The 24,150-nt window shown below is 59.3% G+C and overlaps 1 protein-coding gene across 2 annotated transcripts in view; it reads right to left on the reverse strand.

Moving 5' to 3' along the window:
• UNC5B (unc-5 netrin receptor B) overlaps positions 1-24,150 on the reverse strand; it is an 82,966-nt gene that overhangs the window by 14,628 nt on the left and 44,188 nt on the right. For both annotated transcript variants that reach the window (XM_036438216.2, XM_036438215.2), the window contains exons 2-4: positions 4,761-4,985; positions 750-893; positions 177-280 (exon numbers count right to left, since the gene is read on the reverse strand). In XM_036438216.2, coding sequence (XP_036294109.1) covers positions 177-280; positions 750-893; positions 4,761-4,985 — 473 coding nt within the window. The remainder of the gene's footprint in view (positions 1-176; positions 281-749; positions 894-4,760; positions 4,986-24,150) is intronic.

Below are 24,150 nucleotides of genomic sequence, written 5' to 3' on the forward strand. Positions count from 1 at the left end.
GCCCCTGAAGAGGGCCCAGCCGGGGTCTGGCATCTGCTGAGCTCGGCAGAGGTGGCAGTTCCCCCCTCTGTGAAGTGAGGAGGGCTCTGGGAGTGGGGAGAATCCTATCATGGCTGGTGTTAAAGCCATGCTCACTGGCCTCTGCCATGCCCAGCGTCCTCCCTGTTCCCACTCACCTCAGCCACAGGCACCCCCTCTGGTGGGCGGCATTGCAGGAGAACCTCGTGGTCCAGGGGTACCTCCTTGCCCAGAGGCTCCTGGTCGAAGTTCTTGCGCAGATCTGGGAAGAGGGAGGGGACAAGGCCCAGTCTGGAGGCTGAAGTGCCCCATTCCAGCCACGAGGTGGCAGTGCACACCAAGGGATCATTCATGGGGATGCCGGGCTTTTACCTGGGGGATATTATTAGCCTCTTCTCTAAAGTGGGGCCTTACCAGGGGGAGTTGCTGACACAGGGTTCCCTCCCCGATGGCCTGGAGTGGTGAGGAAGCTGGCAGCTTCCTAGTGTATGAATATAGTGAAAACTGGCCTTTACAAATCTGTGGGCCAGGGGCGGCCCAGGTTCTGGGTCTAGAAGCCCGCCCTGAGCTGGCGTCCATGGGCCCTGATGTCTCTGCCGGGAGTGTCTTCAGCTAGATCCCCCACGGGTGTGGGATCCCCTCTCGAGGATCCAGAGGGATGGGCAGGGGGTGGGGGGGGGGGGAGGATCCAGGGATTGGAGCACGTGGAGGGGGATGTCAGGGTGGCGTACATGCGATGCGGACGTAGGCCCGGCGACTCTTGGTGGTGCCCGCAGAGCTCCAGGCCACGCACTGGCACCAGTAATCCTCCAGCCCGAACAGCTCCTCCACCTGCTGTCGGGACACCTCGATCTGCACCTCTCGCACCCGCAGGCCTGGGAGGAGGAGAGGCAGTCAGGGGCAGGCTGAGGACATGGGGCATAGGGCAGGGCGCCATGACGCCTCCTCCTCTCTGCCCCCGAGTCCTTCCGGCTGGTCTGCCAAGGGCCTCTCATTCCCATCTACCTTCTCATCTCTCTGCTGCCACCCGGACCCCAGCCGCCACTGCCGCTCACCGGGGAATAGCAATGGCTAAGACAAGCCCTCTCCCCCCATCCAGTCCACTCTCCACCCGAAGCCAGCGAGTGCTCCTCCAGATCCACAACATTTGCCACGCCATTCCCCGGGTTATGTCTCCGGTCCGCTCGGCGAGAAGACCCAGATCCTCCCTCTGGCCCCCAGGCCTTGCACAATCTACTCAGTGCAGCACCCCCGGGCGTCCTCCAGACCCGCATGCTACCCTGGCCCCTCCAGCCTCAGGCTCTGTGCACAGAACTCCCTTCTGTCCTGTGTGCAGTGAACTCCCAGTCAGCTTTGGGCTGGGCCCCCGGACCCTGGTCCAAGCCCACCGGCTCTCACAGTACTGCTCCGTGCCCGACACCGCCCAGCCTGGTCTCCCCACAGCACCCACCGCAGTGGGGAACAGCCTCGTTCCTGGATGTGCTCCTGGGTTAGCCATCTGCCTCCTGCGGAGAGGGAGGAGGGGCTTTGCCTGATGACAGCGCTGGCCGAGAAGAGGGGCTCCCCACACATCTGAAGAGAGCACGCAGCCTCTCCCTGGTCATGGCCCCGGAGCCTGTGGGGCTGGAGCTGAGGGGAGGACCTTCTTTCAGGGAGCCCCCTGGCCTCTCACTGGCTCCCTGTCAGGACCTGAAGGCCACCCTGGATCACTGCATCTACTAGCTCACAGAGAGGGAATCACTCACTCTTCTGCTAACTCTCCCCCTGACAAAGCCTTCTAGGCTCAGGAGAAAAAGTGAGCCCCCTGGGTGAGGGGGGCCCTCTGAAGCTCCTCCTCAAAGCTTGTGGGAGAACGGCGAAACCTCCTCCTCCAGGGAGCCCTCCCAGACTCCCCTGCCCCGGAATCCCTATGGCTGCTCCTCCCTGCCATGTGTCCCAGCTCACACGTTCATGGCTGCACATGGGTTCTAAGAAGGCCCCTGAGGGCAGGGCTGCCGACTGCGCACATGCCGCACTGTGACATAGTGGGTTAAACAAAGCCGGACAGACGGGTAGGCTTGAATCCTGGCCCCACCCTCCCGCCCCAGCTGTCTGTGTGAGACCTTCACTAAGTTACTTAGCCTCCCGGAGCCTCTGGCCCCTCATCACAATAGAACACTCAGGGGAAAACACCAAGTGGATCAGGGCACTTACTGGGCCACGGCACACAGCTCACGCTGGACACAAAGCCACCCTGTCGGTCATCTGGACCTCGTCCAGCCCCTCGTGTACATTCAGAAAGGGCGGGTGGCAGGCCCAAAGGCCCACAGCAAGGTGCCAGCAGAGCTGAGATCAGGGCTCTTGGTGTGCTGCCAGGGTAGCACGCTGTCCCTGACACGTGACGCCTCTCTGGACATTCTCCCAACAAAGTCATTGCCTGAACTCTCCTGCATCCCAGGGGGAGGGGCTCACCCCGGGGAGCCCCCCTCAAACAGCCAGGGACCTCAATGGGAGGGGGCTAGCGTTTGCTGTTGGGGAGCAGCAGGAGGGAAGAGGCTGCTTTGAAGGTGGGAGGGAGAGAGGGGTTCTGCTCGCCCGCAGTGGCTGCCTGGCGTGCTGGCCCATCGCGTGAAGCTGCGAGGCCCAGGGCCGGAGAGCAGGTCCCTGGCCCTCAGTCTCCAGGTGGTGAGCCTGGCAGAGGGGACCACCCATCCAAACGGTTTTGGCAACACCCACCCGATGGACAGAGGGACACCATCGTCCCGGGCAGCTTGACACCTTGGTGATGGTCCTGGCAGGCAGAGAGGATGATGGGGCCGCCTTTGGCCTCCTAGACGTGGGCCCCAGCACGTGCTCCCCCCGCGCCCCCTGGAGGATGGCAGCCTGGCAGGCAGTGCCTCGGTGAGGACACGGAACTGGGCTGCCTGCCCCAACCGAGCATGAGTTGCCACCAGTCCCGCCTGTCCTGGCCCAAGGCGGCCCTCCTCAGTGTTTTCAGGGCCTCAGGATGTGCCAGGGGTGGGGGGCAACAGGCTCCATTAGAACTGGCCACACTGCTGCCAGGGGAGTGACCCACAGGACCACTGTCCATTCTCTGTAGCTAATGGGACAACAGGGCCCCAGTTCCTAGCGCTGGCGGGGCTTATGCGCCTGGTAGTGGGAGGGTAAGAGCCATGCTGCTACTGTTACTAATAATCGCAGGGGCTGTGGGGGTCCCCAGCGGGGTACACTGTCCCCTTCCTCTGCCTGGACTCCCATGCTGACCTCCGATACAGGCTAGAGGGGGCTCAGGAGGACAGAGAAGGAAGGCCAAGTTTTAAAGGCAGAGGACGGAGGAAAAGGCGTGTCTGGGCTGCCCGCTGGGTTCCGTGCTGCTCGGTACCTTGCAGGAGCCCACCAGGCGCCCCCCGACCTCCCCCCCCCCCCCCCCCAGGTCAGAGAGAGAGGCGTGAGCTCCGAGAAGCTGAGCCACTTGCCCAGGACCACTCACCCAGAGTGTGGGGGTGGCTGGAATAGATTATTTGTCTCTTAAAAAACTGCCTTTTTATTTTTAGATTTGGGGCAAGAATGCAACTCCGGCTCTATTTTTAAAATGTTCTTTTAAAAGTTTGGCAAAAGATTCACGATATAAGACTTAACCATTTTAACCATTTCTAGTTCCGTGATATCATATTAAGTACATTATGGGGTATACGTTTGAAGCCTGGGGGGTGGTGTGGTTCTGAAATGTGTGAGCTTTTTCATAGAAAAACAGAAGTTAGAGAAGAGAGAGAAAAGAAGAGAGAGTGAGAGAGAACATCAGGGGAGGAGGCTGAACGAGAGGAGGAAAAAAAGAAAGGATTAAGGTGGGGGTGGGGACAGATGGAGGAAGAGGGGAGGGTGGGGGGGCATAAGGAAAGAAGACGCAGGCAGAGACGGGGACCAGAGGGAGAGGTGGGGCACAGAAGGAAGGAAGGGGGGCGGGGGGCAGACAAGCAGGAGGAAGAAACGGATCGAGGAAGAAATGCACACACGAAGGCAGAGGCAGGCCCTGGGGCCAGGGAGCCCCCGGGGCCTGGGTTTGGGGCTGCCCACCCCGGGTGGTCTGCGGGTGCGGGTTAACAGGGAGGAGCCGGCTCTGTGGGGGAGCCCTGGCCTGGGCTGCACCGAGGCGGGACTCTAGGCCATCCGCCGTGTCCCAGGTCCTCTCCGTTCGTGGGAGTGGCAGTTCCCATTCCCGGCAAAGACAGCGCTTCCTTCACAGAAATGCACTGTTTTCATTCCAAAGGGCTGATATTCAGCAAATAATCATAGAGGTGCCGCTAGAGTGAAGCCCAAACCCGCAGGCGAGGGGGTTGTGTCTGGAGCAGAAGACCCTTGTTGCTTCTGAGGCGGGGCGGGGGGATGGGGAGGTAGGGGTGGGCAGGAGGCAGAGCCTGGCTGGGTGCCGGTGAGGAACCCTGGCCCCCGGCTAGACTTGCTCCCCGAGCCGAGCAGGATGGGAAGAAACTGGGAAAGAGAACAAGCGCTCAGCTCAGCAAGGGATTCGGTGCCACTTCCCCTGACCACCCAACGTCAGCCTGGGCTGTGCGGCCGACCCTTGGGAAAATACTGATCCCGGGTTAACCACAGAGGGGAAACTGAGGCCCCGAGGGGCACCACGGCTGCTTGAGGTCTCACACCGGGCCGAGGGTGGTGAAGCCCCAGACCCAGGGTCCCTGACATCTCCGGGCTGGGGGTGCCCCTGGCGTCCGGGGCGGGCGCGGGCCAGGGGGGCGGCTCACCGGTGGCCTCGTCCCGGCCCTCCTGCATGACGTGGTCGTTCTGGCTGACCCACTCGCCGTTGCACTTGAAGTAGATCTGCGTGGCGGGGAAGGCGCGGCAGCTCAGCTCCACCGGCTTGTTCTTCACGATGTAGGCGTCCTGCGGCTCCAGCAGGAAGTGGGGCAGCGGCTCGGCCGGCGCCGACGGGAAGGACTCGGGGAGCACCTCGCTGCCCGAATCAGTGCCTGTGGAGGGAGGGAAGGCTCGGTGAGGCCGGAGGCTGAGGAGGCCAGGGGCACCCACTGACCGCCCTGGAGCCCACGGCGCACAGAGGGGCATCGGAGATGCTGGAGATGCCCGCTGTGACCCGGGCAAGGTCTGGCTCCCCTGCGCCTCAGCTTCCCTACCCTGCCCCGTTAGGAGGCTCTGCGGTGGAGCCAGTCCCAGCTCTAGGATGCTGTGTGTGATCTTCCTTATTGATGGAGACATCGGGATGGCCTGGCCAGGGGAGGGGACCCATTGAGGCGAGGCATGCCTGTGGCCCTCCAGCCCTCCCCAGTGTCCCTGCACGAGCCCTCGCTGGCCCCCCTCCAGTTTCTCACGGTGATACCATAGTGCGCTTGAGGCTGGAGCTCAAACCAGGCCAGCCCTGCCCCGAAGCCCCAGCCAGCCGGGCGATGGGAGTGGGCAGAAGAGCCGAGACCCGCAGGGCGATGGGTGGGTGAGGTGGGACGGCTGCTCCAGTCCTGGGCTCCCCGGGGGCAGCCCAGCAGGCCTCCTCCTCCAGGAAGCCCAAGGCAGGGGGCAGCACGGAAGGGAAGACGACCTCCCCAGCAGCTCCACGCTGAATTCCCTCCTCTGGGCTGGGGCTCTGGTCCCAGCCTTCCCCACCTCGGCCAAGTCCATCCCTCTGCCCTGAGGGAAGGAGGCGTCAGAAGCCGGGCATACACTGAGGCTGTCTGTCCATCTTCCCCTGGAAACCTGGCTGCCCGCCTGCCTGGGAAGGGCAGCCCCTCAGGAGGTGAGACAAACAGGGAGGGGGAGCAGCCCGCCACCCAGCGCTGGGATGGGGAAAACCAGGCCGCGCCGGGCTATTGGTGCGCCATCCACTTAGGAAAATTGACTTTCCAGTGCCAAGTGCCAGGCGATCAGGTGGCGGGGACACGCGGCAGGCGGCTTGTCCTCCTCTGCTAACTGCGCCAGAGGAAGCAACACATTAAGCCACAGGGTGCCCAGGCCGGCCCCGCCCTCACCAGCCAGCTATGGTCCCCGTCCCAGCGCCCAGCGCCCAGCGCCCAGCTGAGACCGGGCGCTTGTCCTCCTGAAGGAACCACACACACCTGACTGCCCAGGCCACACTGACCCTGTGCACCAGCAGCTCCTGCTAGGACCGGCGCTTCAGGAGCTCCAGGCTGTGTGTGTGTGTGGGTGTGTGTGTGTGACAGAGAGAGAGAAATGGGGGGGAGGGGGGAGCGAGAGCGAGAGAGACACACACACACTGACCCCAGGGGGAGAGAAGGAAAAGCCATCAAGAAAGGGTGTGACTTCATCTCCATCCAGAATGCTGTGGGTGACCCAGGCAGAGCACCTGAACTCCAACCCAGTAACTTCACCTCAAAGAGCGCAGGTCAGAGGAGATAGCCATGTATGTGTGCCTGGGAGGGGCCGAGCGCAGAGCAGTAAAAGCACAACTAATGCTCACCCCACATTACGAGCTATGTTTTCCATACGTTATGGAACATGTACCTCATTCTTGCAACAACCTTGTAAGGCATGTTACATCAGTCCCCAGTTTATAAATGGGGAAACTGAGGTCGGAGAGGTTGAGCAACTTGCCCAGGGGCACACAGCAAGCAGGAGGCACAGCCAAGGTTGGAAACCCAGAAACACTTCAGTGTTAGGACCCTGCCCAGGACTCCACACTGCCCACCACTGGAGCAGCTGCACACACCGGCGTCCCCCGAGAATCCCAACAGACCCTGACATTGGCTGGGACTCTACACCAAAGGTCCAGCGAGGCTGAAAGCGTCCTTCCTGTTTCAAAGCTGTTCCAAATGGAAACAGAAGCTCATCCAAATGAGGCAGGTGACTGACCACGGCCAGCGGGTGAGTGGGCAGCTAAACTGGGAGTCGCGGGGCGTACCCTGAGGCCAGGTCAGGGCCCCCTGATGCTCCCTTCCCTCAGCCAGGCAGGGAACTCCTTCTCTGTAGGCACAGGGGCAGCCTCTAGGGCCTGGCAGCTTGGGCTGCTGGTGGTGAGAGGACTCAGTGCCCGGGGAGCTGGGCACTGGTCTCCCAGTGGCCTGAGAGCTGGTCACTGTGGCCTTTCTGCCAGGCAGGCAGCTCTGGGGAGAGCAGGTTGGAGACCAGAGGGCAGGTGGGCAGCAGAGAGCCTGCCAGGCTCCGCGCCCACCTCCCACCATCCTGTTCAGCCTCAGGCCCAAGGAGGGTGTAAGGCAGGGATCTGCCTGAGGTCACCTGTCAGTGGGAGGGTCCCCAGGGTCTGAACTGGGCCTCATCTGTGACTGGACCTTCCTCTGGGGGGATGGTGACCCCAAGAGAAGGTGTGTGGGCGCCCCTGGGGCAGCTGTGTGCTCACCCCACCTTCTAACCACGTGGGCCCCAGGTGACCGCTTCCCTGGCTGGCTGTGGCACTGCGGGCTGCGTTTATGACAGTTTTATAACCCTAACGCGGCTTATTTATAAAGCTGGCACAGGCGCGGCAGGGCAAAGAAAACATTTAAACATTAGATGTCCATCAGTGCGGCAGGCCCCGCCCGCCCGGCCCCACCCCTCCTCTCAGCCCTGGCACAGAGCTTCATCCCTGGCCTTGGCAGGAGGATGGCTGGGCGTCTTCCTCAGCCCCTCTCTGTCGTGGCAGCGCCGGTGGCTCTCGGTGTAGCTGCTGCCCCCTTGCCAACAACCCCACCCCCTCCCCAGGCTCCGGGAGGCAAATGCTGCCGAGAGACAAGGAAGAGGAACCTGGGACCGACCTCCGATTCCTCCCCAGAGGGACCCTGGCAGGCTACAGGCCGGCTGGCATGCAGGATGTGCTCAGCGGATGCAAATTACATACAGGGGGCTGGGGCTGCCGCTGGGGCCGGGTGGCAGCTGAGCTGGGCCCCTGCCCTCTCCGCTGGACGCTTCCCCTCCTCCTTGGCCCTGGCTGAGGGAGGCCCCACAGGTGTCCCTCCCAGACCAGGGCCACCTGAGCCTGCCCGGGGGCGCCAGCCAGAGGGAGAAGGAAGGTGGAGCGTGGGGTTCCTGGGCGCGCTCTCCGCCAGATGCCGTCAGGAAGCGTTCCGAATAAACTCACAGAGCCCACACCAACCCTAGGCAGTGTCCCAGACCTTTCCGGTCTTGAGTGTCTTGGCAATTTTTCCCTGGAATTTTTCTGGGTAATACTTACTGTAAGGCCAAAAGAAATTCCTAGGGCTCTGCTTGTTATGAAGTTGGATCTAAACTAAGGTGACGTCCCATGGGACGCGGGACAAATTGTTAAAAATCGGGGGCTGTACCGCCAAAAGCGGGACGCCTGGTCACCTTAATCTACAAAACAGCGTCAGTGAGAGCATGCATATCCTAACACCGTAGTAGCCATTTGAAAAAACAACACACGTGATTGGAAGGTGAAAGATCACTTGTAGTCCATTCCTAAACAAGCCACAGTGACTGACTTACTAATGAGGCACCACAGAAGGTCTCAAATCTTGGGGTCAGAGTGGACACTGCCTGTCTCAGGGTACCCCGGATGCCCGCACCCCAGCTTTTCAAAGCTAAGATGCCATAGCTCTGAAAGAAGTGCGATGTAATGCTGAAGCTATACGCTGTCTCGGACGAGCAGCTGTCGCAGGGGCTGGCAGCCGTCCAGTGCTACTGTGTTTCCTTGAAGATTAAAAATACCTCACGGCACCCCTGTGCACTGGCTGCGGCACCCCGGGGTGCCTGGGCACACGGCTGGAACCACAGTGCCACCGTTATCCTCCTGCGGCGGATGAGAAAACTGAGACGGGGGGGGGGGGGGGGGGTCCTGTAACCAGCACGGAAGACTGAGGCAGTGAGAGCCGAATGGAGCACAAACTCAGGCGGTCTGACGCTCGAATCGAACACCGAGTCTGGGGACCAGCATTCGTGCCCACGCTGTGCCAGGGGCCTCGAATTTTTCAGCTAATTTACTCCTCGCAACCATCAAGGTGGGGCTTCTCTCCCCATGCCACGGAGCATCGAGGGATTTGCCTGAGGTCACCTGTCAGCGGGAGGAAGCCCGGCTCACGGTCACCCATGTCCCTGGCCTCATCCAGCGCTCTCCACCCCACACCTGAGGACACTCCCCTGGGCGGAGACCTTGGAGCAGACGCCCGTGCACCCGCCCCCTCCTCTTCCCCCCACCCCCCCACACACAGACGGCACTGCGGACAGTGAACAAACGGGAAAAGAACCGCCACAGCAGCTGAAACTGGTTTGGCTCAGTGGATAGAGCGTCGGCCTGCGGACTGAAGGGTCCCAGGTTCGATTCTGGTCAAGGGCATGCACCTTGGTTGCGGGCACATCCCCAGTGGGGGGCGTGCAGGAGACAACTGATCGATGACTCTCTCATCGATGTCTCTAACTCTCTATCTCTCTCCCTTCCTCTCTGTAAAAAATCAATAAAATATTAACAAATTAATAATAATTAAAAAAAGAAAAAAAAGAAAAAAGAACCACCGCTGCAATCAGGACCCTGGTCTGCACCCCGGCTTTGCTGCGTGGCCTCGGAGACCCAGTCTGTACAATCGGGAAAGTTGGCTGAGCCAATCTCTCAAGCCCCTACTCTACTTCTAACACGCTGAGATGTGAAGATTACTTATGGGGAATCTGTTCACGTATGACAATGTCCCGTGTGTGTGTTTCCTCAGGAAGTCCATTTGCTTAAAACGAGATCCCCTTTCTTGCCATGTTTACTCGTGGCTCCCACACCCAGCATCCCCTGTGGTCCTAAGACACAGTGTAGGGGGAGCCTGGGGAGGGAGGGGGAGGGACGATGTGCTGGTGGGCTCCCTCTGTGCCCCAGCCCTCCCCCCCCAAAACCCCCACCTCAGGCCTCAGATCAAAATGACCACCGCACCTCCGGGTGGGACTCCTGTGGGCACCAGGCAAACCCTCGCTTCTAATTCACCTGCACCTGCCTGTAGGGGTTCTCCTGTCAGCACATCCCTTGGTGGCACAGATTCGCAGCGACAGAGGTTATTCAAGGACCAACTAGTGCAACATCCCCAATCCACGCCTTCTCCAACCTTGACTCCTGCCTCCGGGATGGGAGTTCACCGCTGCCTCTGGACAGGCCTAGCAGGAAAGCCCTCCTCACTTCCAGCTGGAATTCACTGTCTGAGGTTGCAGCCACCGCGACGATTTTCACCTCCGAGGTGACACCGAACAGTGTGCTTCCGCCTCCCCTGACAGCTGCTCAGCCTCTGGAGGCTGAGGCCTGCCCTCCCTGGCCTTCTCGTCTTCCTTTTGAATATTCACAGACAACACTTTTGCATCCTCTCACTACCCACCTGGCTTCCTCATGGACAAGTTCAGTTTGCTCACAACCCACTTTACATTGGGGAGGGGAGGAAGAGGAGAGGGTGGGGCCTGGAGGGCACCTCCCGGCTCCAGGTTCTGGCAGCTGCTCCTGGAAGGCAGGGAGCACACCACCCCCTTCTCAGTGCTCCCCATGGGGTCCCCGGGAGGGTAGTGGAGCGTGCAGGACAGAGCGGGGAGCCTGAGCCCAGTCTCCACCCGACCGCAGGCCGTGTGCCAGGCCGCACGCTCCTTCCCGGGGGCTGGGCCTTGGCAATGCCCGATGTGGAGACACAGGCTGCCACCTGGCAGGTGGGCGGCCCGGATGGGGAGGAAGCTGAGGCCACAGGCTTGTTGATGAGGCACCAGATTCTCAGCCACTAGAAAAAAGCAGGAGCCAAGGGCCTTGGAGGCGGAGAACTGGCTTCAAGACAAAAGTAAAGAGGATGCATTTCCCAGAGGCTCTCGAAAGCAGGGAGCGGCTGAAACCGGTGTCTGGACGTTCCTGATGGGGAGACTGTCCCAGAGGCTGGGGGCAGCCAGAGAGCCAGCAGACTGTTCAGATCCTCTCTCTGCCCGGGACCTTTGAGGCCGCTTACGTCTCAGGGCCTTAGTTTCCCTATCCAGGTGCTGCCCTGTCACCTCTGAGGTGTTGTTATGAAAAACAAAACAAAACCCAAAAAAACAAAAACAGATGTAAATGCGCTCTGCTGACTGGTGGTGCCCGTGCAGCAGGGGGAGGGGCCAGGCCGGGCACCTCTGGGCAGGGAACCCCTGAAAGCCCAGATTTGGCAGGTTCCTGGGCCTACGGACATCTGAGACCCAGCAGGCTAGAAGCATAGAAAGTAGGTGCCCGAAGTGGGGCCCTCCACTCCACCAGCTCAGAGAGGGGAAGTGACTGATGCAACTTACACAGCAAATCCACAGCCCCGCTGGACCAGTGCCCAGTGTCTGGTTCGGGGCAGGGAGTGGAGGCGGCACGGCCACAGCAGGGCTATGGAGAAAGGCGTCCCAGGCCTGGGACGAAAACCCAAAACTCACTCCCATCCATCTCAGTCTGTACCCCTCTGGCTGGCCCTGCTGCCCGGGGCCTGGACACCCCTCCCACTGGCTTCTATCCCAGGTGGGTGACAAGACCAGGCCTGGTCCCCAGGCCCAGCATCTGGGGGCAGGCATCTGCAGCCCAGCAGGCCTTGTGTCTCAGGGCGAGCTGGCATGAGGTGGTGCCCACACCGAGGGACAGGCCTGGGCGGGGAGAAGGGAGGCAGGCGGGAGGTGAGGGAGAGAGGGACGCCCCACGCTGGGCACATTCATCATCAGCAATCACCGTCTTTCTCTAGCCCCTGGACACTGGCTAATTCTCGCCAGCCTTGACCTCCCACCGCATGGAAAATCTCTCCCATTCACTTGGAGGCTGATGTGCCCAGTGGGGAGTGAGGGGAGGGTGGGGAGAGGAGCCCATTTATTATTATGTTTTAAAAACACACAAACCCCACATGGAAGGACCCCTCCCTGGACACAAAGCCCTTCTTCCATCTGGCCCTGGCTCCTGGCGGCTCTGGGGTTCGGGCTGGGGGCCCCCCTCAGAGCTGGTGACAATGGCCGTTACTGATGACAAATGGGGGCTGGCGGACGCAGGGGAGGCTGAGTGATCCCTCACAAAGGAGGCCCCATGCGCGGCCCTTTTCCCATACCCTCTGCAGACCTGCCCATGCCCGTGATATCACTTCCTCTACAGGAAGTGGCCTAGGACGGCCAGCTAAGGCAGGAGCTTGCATCCTAAAGGGGGTGTCTGACAGATCCTGAGAAATCTCTCTCTGGAAAGACTTAGCAAGACCAGGCCCCAGGGCAGGCCACACTGTAAAGCCCAGGCCCCCTTCTAAAGGGAAGTGTAGGAAGTAGGGAGGGGCACTCTGGTCACTGCATCACTGGTGTACAGTACCCTCAGGCTCTCGGAGGTACCGGGAGAGGCTGTTCTATATCCATGAGCCTGGACCCTCCCTCCAGCCCTTTCCTCTGCTCACTGGGCTCCCTCATCCTGGACCTGGGTCTCTCTAGGACTAATTTCTTGTTCCCTTTCCAAGCCCAAGGCCCCAGGGTGTCGCTGTGCCTGGAGGCCTGGGCTGTAGGAGAGCATTCATTCTGCTTTCCCTTCCTCTCCCCAAAAGGAACGCAAAGCCCTCTCCTGGGTCCTACTCCAGATAATGTTTGTCCAGCACACAAGTGAGAACATCATCAGCAGTACAGCAATTCTTCGAAGTAGGCGTTCCATTTCACAGATGAGGAAACCGAGGCTCAAAGAAGTGAGAGGTCCTGGACTTGTGTGAGATGCCCCAGGCAAACAGATCTATCCTAACCTGGGAGGGGCCCACTGCCAGCTTGGTGCAGCCCCCAAGAAATCACACTCAGACACACACTCATACCAAGAGACTGCCCCATACACCACCCAACATTACAGTCCACAACAGCCTCCCCTGGACACCCAGAGAGCCCCAGCCAGCGGGGACAGAGACTCTGCCTGTGTCCACGTTTGAAGATAATGGCAGTGACTCAGGCCTGTGGGGGACCTGAGTTATATTATTTGGTCAACTTTCCGACGTGCCTCAAATTGCACAACCATCTATCACCGCCTTCTGCAGTCTCCAAGCCCCTGTCCTTCTACCCAAAGCGTTTCTCACTGTGCTCCCTACGTCCCCTCTGCTCCCCATATCCTCTCTCCTCAAGGTGGCCCAGGCGATCTTGCAAAATATAAACAAACCCCTCCCCTGCTCACACCCTCCGTTTGCAACCGAATGAAGCCCTAACCCCACCGAACCCTCAGACTTCAGGTGCTCATGCAGAGGTAGTTAGCAGAGGGCTTTTAAACCATAAGCAAAATGCACAGGGCACCTCGCTCTTAGCAGACACACACACACACACACACACACACACACCCCAGGGTCCTTGCTGCTGTTCACTCTTTCTGGGATGCACCCCTCCACCATGTCCCCATATTCTTGTGGCTGACTTGTTGTCACTGATTTTTCAGCTCAAGTGCCACCTATCATATCCCCAGTGAGGCCTTCCCTGGTCACCAAATGCAAATCCATCCTCCTCTCTCTACCTTCCCCGGTGCTACCTCCGCGCTGTCATGGTTGCTGTGTGTGTTTGTTTTGGTTTTGACTGTGCTCATCGCTTTGAAATCACCTTCTTCCTGTATTTGATTGTTGGCTGCTTGTGTCTGAACAGGTCTGCTCTCAGGAAGGCAAACTCCTGGAGGGCCTGGAAGTGACTGGTTGGCTGCTTGCTTCACTGGGCCTACTGGGGACACGGGACTTCCTCCGGCTGCTCCACCCAGCCTCCTTGGAAACACCTGGGGTGGCAGGTGAGCGCAGAAGGGAGCAGCCAGGGGGCAGAGGGCACAGGCTGCCGACCTGGGCCGTGGGAGCCAGTCCCTTTGGAAACCCCATCCTGTAGGATGCCACCCACTGATGGAACCTCTGCCATCTAATCACTGTCCTCCAGGATGGAGAAGAGAGCGTGTGTGGCTTGGCCTCAGAACACACAGCATCTGAGCAGCAGAGCCAGTTAGAGAAACTGGGCTCTGGACTTCCAGGGAAGGTGGGGGAACTTTATTTTAAAAACCACCTTTCTTGCCGAAACCAGTTTGGCTCAGTGGATAGAGCGTCAGCCTGCGGTCTGAAGGGTCCCGGGTTCGACTCCGGTCAAGGGCATGTACCTTGGTTGCGGGCACATCCTCAGTAAGGGGGTGTGCAAGAGGCAGCTGATTGATGTTTCTCTCTCATTGATGTTTCTAACTCTCTATCCCTCTCTCTCTTCCTCTCTTTAAAAACTCAATAAAATATATTTTAAAAAACACACCAAAAAACCCACCTCTCTTTCTAATAAAAACACTTTTTTTTTTTTTACACTAACAATTTAGGGGAAAAGGATGAAAACAAAAGTCACCTATTTCCATCCCCAGTCTACTAGAATCAGCACTGGGCACTGGTCCTCTCTGCCTTTGTTAGATGCACATATCTTGTTACTGAAAGAGGCCTCACTCTATACAGTTGTGTGTTCTGTGTTTTCCTTCCAAGGCTGTTAGCAGAGGACTTTTAAACCATCAGCAACATGCACAGGGCATCTCTCTCTTGGCAGTCACACACGTCAGATGGGCACTGGCCAGCTGGGCACACTCCCCTGGCACAGCATCTCAGGGCTGGAAGAGCTGCAGGATGCAGAGCATGTGCGGGGAGCCGCCGGCCAGTGACATCAGGCGTCCCGTTCAAAGTAAAGACGCGCATGGGCGTCGCCTCTGGCTCGGGGTTGCCTGGCAGGCAGTGGCTGCGTCCCTGCTGCCCTTCCTTCCGGGCGAGGTGTCCCCGTGCCGCCTAGGAAAGTCCAGGGTCATGCCTGTTCTTAGAGGGCCCCCAAGTCACCATTTCCTCTGCCTTCCCAGCTTCACGCTCCGGGGCCAAACAGCCCCTCCTTGCAAAGACAACTGCCAACACATTGCAAAGTGGAAAAACGACGATGCTTGCCTGCTGCAGTCAGCACTGCCACCACGCCTGGCCAGACCCTGCCCCAGTGGTGGCTGAGGGCCACGTGGCAGGCAGCTCACACCCCGGGAAATGGAGCCCTGGGGCCTGACTCCCACCCTTTACCTCCAGAGGGGGACCCTGAGGCCAGCAAGGGACACAACCTGTCCATGGTCAAACAGTCAGGCGGTGGCTGCAGCACCCCTGGTCTCCTGGCATCATGGTGGCAAAAAGAAAATCACAGTAGGGAGAGAGAAATGGGGAGGCCTGGGACCAATAGGGAGAGATGAACAGAGAAGGAAGAGTTGGGAGTTACGGAGAAAGAGAAACCGGAGAGCCCTGAGAGGTGAGAGAAGCTACGTGTGGGCTGCTCCTTGGATGTTCTGAGCCTGGAATCCACTGGGGTTCCTGTGTAGGCCATGGGGGCCAGGGCAGAAGGTGGCCATCCATCTCTGGCCTTGGTTCTCACTCCTCCCCAGGAGGGCAGACGCGGAGACTCACACTGGGGATACCCTGGGACCAGAGGTGGGGAGTAACTGGCCTCAGGTCACACAGCAGGGACAGGCAAAGCTGGAGTGGAATAGGGGCCTCCTGGCACTCAGCCCAGTACTCTTCCTTAGCCTCTCTCCTGCCCCAACTGCGGTGAGGACCTGGCCCTGCGCCTGGGTGAGAAGTTGAGTTGGTGGTGGAGATGGGGGAAGGGAGGAAGATGGATGGCCAAGAGGGAAAGCATGGATGGCTGCTCACGTGCACCTTGAGGGAAGGAGGTGAGTCCTGCTCACCCCATCCTTTAACCAAGCATTTCCTGAGCTTCCCTTGACTGTGCCTATAAGAGGGCCGGGAGAGTAATGGCCAAGCTTCAGTCCTACCAATGGGAAGCTCACAGCAAAGGTTCAAAGTTAAGGATCCAGACACCTCCACTCTGACCAGCCTCCAGCCTGCAGTCATGCTGACTTCTCCGCCTACAGACCATCAGTGCAGACATGAATCTGAAGCTTTGTCTGTGGCTCTTCATTCTCAGGCAAGGAGGCAACCCCCTTCCTCCAGAAAGCAGGCTCTGGCCACCTCCACTTGGCTCCTGCGGGGACATCTCTTTCTCTAGGCCCCTGTCACCCCTCGTATTTCTTGGGCTGAAACACACTGGGGCTGTGCCTGGCTCGTGAAGTGAACTTGGGCACTCCCCTTCCCTCTGGGCCTCAGCCTTCCCCTCTGGGGAACGGGGCCACTTTGGCCTGCTTCTCCCCAGTCGTTGGGAACACGAAGGTCAGAAGTACGAAGCCTCTCTGCCAGCGGGGCAGCCCTGTGCACTGGCTGATTCTGATGATTGCTTTTCACAGTAAGAAGCAGTGGGTGTGCTTTCCTGGGGTTGCCAGCTCCAGGGTCTTCCTCTGGGTTTGTACGTCACTCCCCACTCTGGCCCATTCCACGGTGAGGTGAAGCTGCAAAAGGCTGATGCAAGCTGGAAGGAGGGAATGAAACAGACTCAAGCGGTGCGGCTCTCGGAGCTCCACCCCCGGCCCCGGGGGACCCTGGCACTGCCCCTGCCCGCTTGTTTGCACCTGCTGATGTAATCGATGGGCCTCCTGGGCTCAGGACTCCGCCCGTTCACCTCGGCCTCTGTGCCACAGCCAGGAGGGCAGGCGCATGGCCGCCGGCAGCAGGAGAGAGGGCTATTCTCCAGGGTGAGAGGCCCCAGCAGAGAGAGGAAAGACCCTGAAAAGTGGCACGAAGATGAGCGAGCGCCCTGGAATCCACAGGATATGGGTCAACCCGGTGCCACCACCGTGTCACTTCAGGGGAGCTGGCCCATGTCCCCAAGCCTGGTGCATGGCAGGCACTCAGCTTGTCACTCTCTCCATGGATTTCTTGAGGCAAATAAGGAAGTCTGCGAGGGGAAAGTGAAAGGATGGGAGTGTGGCTCCACGGAAGAAAAATATCAGAAAAGTCCTGGGCCAGCCACCAGCTCACTGGGCGACTTCAGGCCAGCTGCCTCCCCTCCTGGGCCTTGGCTTGTCTATCTGTAGGATGGGCACAGGGACCTCACAGAGCCAGCCGGGACCATAGGTGTGCGAGTAACAGGACACTGAAGCATGTGGATGGTTCCAGGGAGCTAGGGACTGAGGGGTGAGGGCTGGGAGGGTGGGAATTCTCACCTGGAGGCCTGGAGGAGAGGTGGGCCTGCCAGCTGGCTCTGCCTGGCCTGGCCTGGCCCAGGACCCTCCCCTTGGGGAGAAGGCATGGAGAGAGGAGGAGCACGTGGCGCCCAGAGGCCTCTAAGGAGCCATAAGAATCACTCAGGTGGTGCAGACAAGAGCCCAGGCACACTCCTGGAGACTGTCAGGCCCAGGACCCCTGCGCCCAAGGTCTAGGATCACCTGTCTCCAGACTATAATTTTCAAAGCTGGTTTCTCAGGAGACAAGTCTGCTCTTTCCTGAGAAAGGGGAGGAGAGCACCTTACCTAGTTCATGAGTCTTTCTGGTTGATTTTTTTTTTAATATGTTTTTATTGATTTCAGAGAGAAGGGGGAGGAGAGAAAGATAGAAACATGAATGATGGAGAGAATCATTGACTGGCTGCCTCCTGCACACCCCCTACTGGGGATTAAACTCACACATGGAATCAAACCGTGACCTCCTGGTTCATGGGTCAACACTCAACCAGTGAGCCATGCCGATGGAGCTCTTTGGTGGATATTGAAAGTTCCTGAAAGACAGGAACCAGCCAGGTGGGGAGACGTCCATCTCCGCCTCCAGACCTCTCAGCCCGAGGGCTGGGGAAGGGCGGGGGGAGTGGGACCGCCTGTTCTCTCTGAGCCCCTGGTTCTGCTGGGTCTCTCTGGATGGGGAGCTGCACTCAGGTAGGAGCACACAGGCTTCCTGGTCCACCAAGATCCACCTTCCCCTTTGGTGCAGCTTTGTGTCCTAGCAGGTCTGTGGGCAACCAGTCACCGCTGTGGGTCAGCCCACTCCCAGGCACTGCCCAGAGCACCAGGCCTCCATCCTTTAACCGAATCCCTCAACAGCCTTGGAGGCAGGAACTCCCATGGTAACCCCCAGTTTGCAGGTGAGTAAATGGAGGCACAGAAAGATGAAGAAACTTGCTCAACATCACAGAACAGGGTCATCGGCGCTCGGATGGTCACCCTAAGCTTTATGCCAGCGATTCTCAAACTCGCGTGCGCCCAGATAGCCTGGAGGTCGGTCAGGCCGTGTGCTGTGGTTCCCCACGCGGCAGGCCTGGGAATGTGCATGTCCAGCAAGTTCCCAGGGGCTGGGGCTGGCCCACTGCGCTATGCTCTCTTGCCTCCCGACAGAAATATAAAACAGCAGACACAACAGTGCTTCCCACAGGCCAGCTCCCTCCCCCTGAGCTCCTCTCTGACTCGGCTGGAGACCCTTCACAAGGAGCCGAAGGAATGACTGGCAGCATGTGCCGGCGACCTGAGCCTGAACCGGGCACGGCTGTGCTGCGACACCCAGTGCCAACCCTGACGGCCATCGCCTGCCTCTGCGTTCTTGCAAATGACTTAGCCTCTCTGGGCCTCGGTTTCCTTATCTGCAAAATGGGGGTAATAGTACTTCTAGGAAGGATTCAGCACATACACATTACTTAGAGGAATGCCTGGCACATCAAAAGGCTTACTGGGTATAAGCTACATGACTGTTATTAGTACTGCTGTTACTATCGACATCATCCACATCATCTTCCTAACAACCTGGGAGGTTGCTACCAACACCCACCTCCACTGGTTACCTGATGGCCCTCAGGGAGATAAGTTACTTGCCCATAGTCACTAGGTGGCAGGGGAAGGATGGTGAGCCAGGTGTGGGACCCCAGTGGTTGGAACTGGCCACCACGAACAGGGAGTTACCCGCCTCTGCATCCTCTGGGAAGGGTGGAGAGTTATTTTTCTACTTGTTTCTTGCACTTCTGTCTAGACCCCCCAGCTTAGCCCGGGGTGCAATCAGTGTCACTGGCGAGGGCAGAATGTCTCCAGTAGGGAACCAGTGGCTGTCAGCTACCCACATCACTGACCTTGGGAAGCCAGGCCCCTTCCCCCCGTCTGTCCCTCTGTCCCCCCGCCGGCTCCTCCTGACCGGGCACCCTCACAGCTGGAGGACTGGCAGGTCCAGCCCCTGGGAGAGGGAAAGGTCACTTGCTTCTCCTGAGACTCCCTGCCCCCTTGTCCCCTGGGATCCCAAGTTCAAAACAATAGAGGCTTCAGGTTGCCCTTGATGCAAAGGGTTAGTAGGTGGCTAATTTTAGCTGAGAAACACTCGGCCTTTTCCCAGGCATTTTCCCAGCCACCGTCACTGCCGCACTCTGAGCTGGACAAACGGCCTTGGTTTTCCTCCTCCATTGTTCTCAGCTGGGGGGCTGGGGGCTGACTCCGGCTCAGGACAATTCCCTTTGTGTCTGCTTCCGGGTGGCTCCTCATAACTCACACAGGGGATGGGACCGCCTGGAGCTGTCAACCCCACCCCCACCCTGGCCGCCTGGGCCCTCACTTCACAGAACTAGGCACCCCAAAGGGTAGCTTTTAAACAGTACTTGCTGGTCACAGCCTCCTCAAATCTCAGGGGTGGGGGCAGAGGGAAGGCTTGCGGCCTGCGAGGGCCTCCCTGTAGATAGCCAGGGAAGAGGAGGCCCAGAGAGGGTGTGCCCGGCCTAAGGTCACACAGCACTCTGGCAGAGCTGGGCCTGGACTACAAGTCTATGGACTCATGGCCCAGTGCTGTTGGCACCACGTGCAGGAGAAATCCCACTGCTCTCCATGTCTGTCTGGGGACACCTCAGAGTGCAAGATCCCAGACTGCAAGCCTACCATTCTCTCGGCCTCCCGTGGGGACCCCTGGAGTGCCGTCCGACCCCCACCACCCTCCTCACCTGGCTGAATCCCTCCGTCTTCACGTCTCACCTTCAAGCTCACCTCCGCAGAGAGCCTGGCTCTGACTGCCCCTGCCAGCTGCCCAGGGCCCTGGCTCTTCCTCTTGCATCCTTCTTATGGCCCTTGTCACTTTTTTTTTTCCATTCTAGACTCATTTGTACATTTCCTTGTTGAGTGCCTGGGTCCCAATGCGATCCTGGGGCCCCAGGGGCTTGTGCGTGGTCACAGTAAGATTTACCCATGTGCGTGGGCTCTGGGGCAGAGTCCGGGCATTCCTGCTGTGCCAGATGAATCTGAGGCGGCGCCCCAGGGGATTAACTGGGCAACTGGGGGCACTCGAGGCTGGGGAAGTGGCTATCTGCCATCCAGTGTGGATATATTAAGATATTTCCGCAGCCCAATGGCCTTCAGGGAGCTTTCTGCCGGAACACCCATTCCTGGCTGGATGGCAGGTGTGCTTACCACTGACCCCAGTGCCAGCCTGGCACACAGTAGGTGCTTCATAAATGCTTCTTGCATGAAGGAACGAACCTCCTGGGCTCCTCTAGGTAGATCTATGCCCCCCTGCCCCTGCCTAGGGATGGCTCTGGGAACGAGAAAAATGAGGAGCCCTGAGAAAGGTAGCCACAGTCCAGGCAGCTAGCTCTGCCGGGGCCCCCCACCACTACAGCGGGTGGAGGGGGACCTGGGGGGGCGACCTAGCACGCTATAATTAGAGTCCTCCTTCCAGGCTCCGGTAATGAGGGGTGTCGGGTGCCAGCCGTAATTACAGCCTGGTTAAAACGCACAGGAGCCGCCTCCAAGCCAAATTACAAAGTCTGCAGCCGGACTCCCTCCTGCCCCATTCCCTTTTTATGGGGCTGGTTAGAGGGAGGGAGCGGGGAGTTTACAGAGGAGACAGCTCAGGCCGGGGCTTCTGTCTCGGAGCGCTCACAGTGCTCACAGTCTGAGCCTGTGTTGCTTTGAAACTGTCCTTGCACCACCCCCTGCCCCACCCTCGAGAGAGTTCCCACCCAAAGCCAAGGTCAGGAACGGGCAGAGAAACCAATCCTTTCAGCAGAGTCCCATCCAGGGCTGAGCACGCTGGGCAGGCCGGGGTTTGGGCTCTGAGCAGTTGTATTTCCGGGGCACAGCCACCGTCACTCCTTTCTTACTAACCAAGGATCTGTGGGCAAAACTAACGTGCCCCACACAGCACACATTCGGTAAGGGGCTGACTCAGGGCCTGAGCCGGGCCCTCACTGCACAGGGCCCAGGTGGGGCCAAAGGCAGGGCTCCGTGAACCAGAGAAATACGGGATTTGCAAGTCAAGGCCCGAGAGGTCCAGCTGAGACCCTCTCTCCCTTTTAGAGATGGAGGCATCGAGGCTCTGGTGTCCACTGGCCCATCAGGACCCAGCAGCAGAGCCAGGACGTGGGAGGCCTGGTGTCCTCAGGATCTCAGGGTGTTTAGAGTGTGCCAGGGTTAGAGAAAATCTAGTTCAGGAGCACACACACAGCAGCCTGGTCCAGCCTAAGGCGGTGACAGGCATCACTAATCAATCATGGCATGCCTGGACAGGGCCTCAGACTCCTCAGCACAGGACTATACTCAGCCATACCAATCCAGACAAGAAGAAAGGGTTCCACCATTATTTTTTTTTTTTTAATTGATTTTTCACAGAGAGGAAGGGAGAGGCACAGAGAGTTAGAAACATCGATGAAAGAGAAACATCGACCAGCTGCTTCCTGCACACGCCCCATCGGGGATGTGCCCGCAACCAACGTACATGCCCTTGACCGGAATCAAACCTGGAACCTTTCAGTCCTCTGACCGACGCTCTATCCACTGAGCCAAACCAGTTTCGACAGGATTCCACCATTCTTGATCTGAATAGTACCTGCCTGCTCACCCTCAGTAAACCCTGGGCGGGGGGGTGGGGTGGGTGGGGGGGGGTGGGGGGGGTGGAGCACGGAGAGGTGGGGTGACTTGTCTCAGTTACAGAGTGGCTCTTACTCCTCAATGACCAGTCTCCTTGGGTGCCAACCGGCCACTCCCAATTGCACCCTCAGCCCCGCTCTGTCAACTCTGGGCATTCTGTGCGGGAAGACTCAGCCCCCTCCCCACAGGGCTGACCCAGCGGGCTTTCATATGGAACTTCTGGGGGCACAGGCGTGCCCACCCGGGGGAGTGTCCTGGTGCCACAGGGCAGCGCCTCTCTGCCTGCCCCAAGCTGCCCACACACCCCCTTCCTGGGCCTCTTGGCTGGACCTGCCTCCCAGCCCGAAAAGCTGGCTCCAGCCACCCCCTGCCCACTCACCGCAATTGGCCTGTGGTGACTCAGTCTTCTTGTTAGCGCCCTCCCTCCCCCCGCTTCTCTCTTGGCGTCCACCGTTCTGACAAGCCTCCTCAATAGTGCCTTTGAGCAGGGCTCTCCAGGCTCCTGCACGGGAGGCGGTGCCTGCAGAAAGGGGAGTGGAAACGCGGGGTCTCGGGAGACAATGACCACAACCCGAGGTCCTCGCTTTTACATAACCCCCAGCCTCACCCAACGCCCAGAGGCCCCGAGTCCAGAGGCCTCGCAGGGAAGGTACAGAAGCCACCGAGATCTCTGGGAGGGAGGTGCCCGCTTCCCTTGGCAGAGCTGGTCCCGGGCCCGAGGGCATTTTCAAAAGGACACTTTAATTAGGGAGCAGGGCAGCCAGCCAGCGGGAATATGGGCCACACCCGGTGCCATCAGAGGCCTCTCAGCTCCCAGGCCCAGCCTGCTCTCTCGCCTCCACCTACGGCCACTTCCTTCCCGGGGTGGCAGGGAGGACAGGGCCCGAGCACCCCTGCCTGCTGCCCCCGGAGTGGGACCCCTGGAAAGGAGTGCTAGAGGAATCAGGTGTGGTTTCCTGAGCTGAGTTCTGGATTTCAGGCATGGAAACGGGGTGCTGGAGCTGGCTGGCAAGAGCGGAGGAGCCGCCTCTGAGCAGGAGGGGGGGCGCCGTGGCCACTGGGAGGGACAATGACAAAGGTTTGCCTCCTCGAGGCTCTGGCTCGCACCCAAATCCTGCGGTGCCAGGCAGGACACAGCAGACAGTGCTCTCCCACGTCTGAGACGGGCCGATCTGGAGCTGCCCGGGGCCAGTCTGCCCCTAAATGTCAGGAGGGGGGCAGAGGCCCCGGGCCCACTGACCTGTGTGAGCTAGGCTGTGGCCCAGGCGCTGTGCCTACAGGTCCTCTCTGAGCCCTCATCTCCTCCTCCATGGAAATGGGGAGATCCACATGAACTTCCCAGGCCTGTTGTTCAGCTAGCGAGTGCACACGGGAAAGCAATCAGCACAGGGTCTGACTGCGCACCCAGAACACGTAGTGTATGTTCCTGTCCTGCGTGTGCTCACGGGCTGTGTGAAGCTGGGCAACCCACTTCACTGCTCTGAGCCTCCGTCTTAGTCTTTGGGTGACGTGACTGGCACCTTCTTACCCAGATGAAGGGGTTCATAACCTGTCAAGAGCTGTCCAGGTCTAAGGTTAGTCCTGTGGTCCGCAAACTCGCGAGCCACATGTGGCTCTTTGGCCCCCTGAGTGTGGCTCTTCCACAAAATACCACAGCCTGGGCGAGTCTATTTTGAAGAAGTGGCGTTAGAAGAAGTTTCAGTTTAAAAAATGTGGCTCTCCAAAGAAATTTCAATAGTTGTCCTGTTGGTATTTGGCTCTGTTGGCTAATGTTTGCCGACCACTGGGCTAGTCTGATGAACGGCAATCCTTACCCTCCCTCCACCCTGCCCACGAGGTGCGGCTGGGCCATTTCTAGACTGGTGACATCTAGCTCACAGGGCCCCAACACAGCTGCCCACCCTGAGGCTCCGCCTACCCCCCGCTGCCCGCCAGCTGCCTCCTGGACAGGGAGGTGACTGTCCTTGGCCAGGGAGGAGAAGGGTCTTTGGATGCTTCATTCTCTGGGGGGAAGGGAAGATCCTCTGCTTGGTGGGTCATCAACCCCAAGAGAAAAGGCAAGGTGGGGGTGGGTGGAAACAGGATCGGGACCTGAGAGACCCTCGGAAGGGAGGCATGGGCAGGGGCCAGCTGAGCAATGCCCATCCCTGGCTCCTCCTGCCCGTTCTCCGAGGGGACTCCACAATGATTCCCTGGGATGCCCCAAGAAGTGCAACCTGGAACAAATCACTTTTTCTAAAAGGATGCTTTCAAAGCACGCAGCTTGTCCTACTGCCCTCGGATGCTTGGGAGAGGATTCTAGGGAAGGCACAACTCGGCCGGAGGCCAGGTGTCATGGAGGGGCCTCAAGGCTGTGTGGAGAGACGTGGGATGGCCCCCTGGACACTCAAGAAGCAGAAGTGGTGGAGACACCAGGGCTTCCCCGCAGAGTTCTCAATCTGCAGCTCCTCCTCCCACCCTGGGCTTGGCCGCAGGCAGGCAGGCAGAGACAAGCAGGAGGCAATGCCTAGATTCCTTAGCCCAGACTGAGAGGTGGG

Source organism: Pipistrellus kuhlii, unplaced genomic scaffold (assembly GCF_014108245.1).
Source record: "Pipistrellus kuhlii isolate mPipKuh1 unplaced genomic scaffold, mPipKuh1.p scaffold_m20_p_15, whole genome shotgun sequence".
In the NCBI taxonomy this organism is placed as follows: domain Eukaryota; kingdom Metazoa; phylum Chordata; class Mammalia; order Chiroptera; family Vespertilionidae; genus Pipistrellus; species Pipistrellus kuhlii.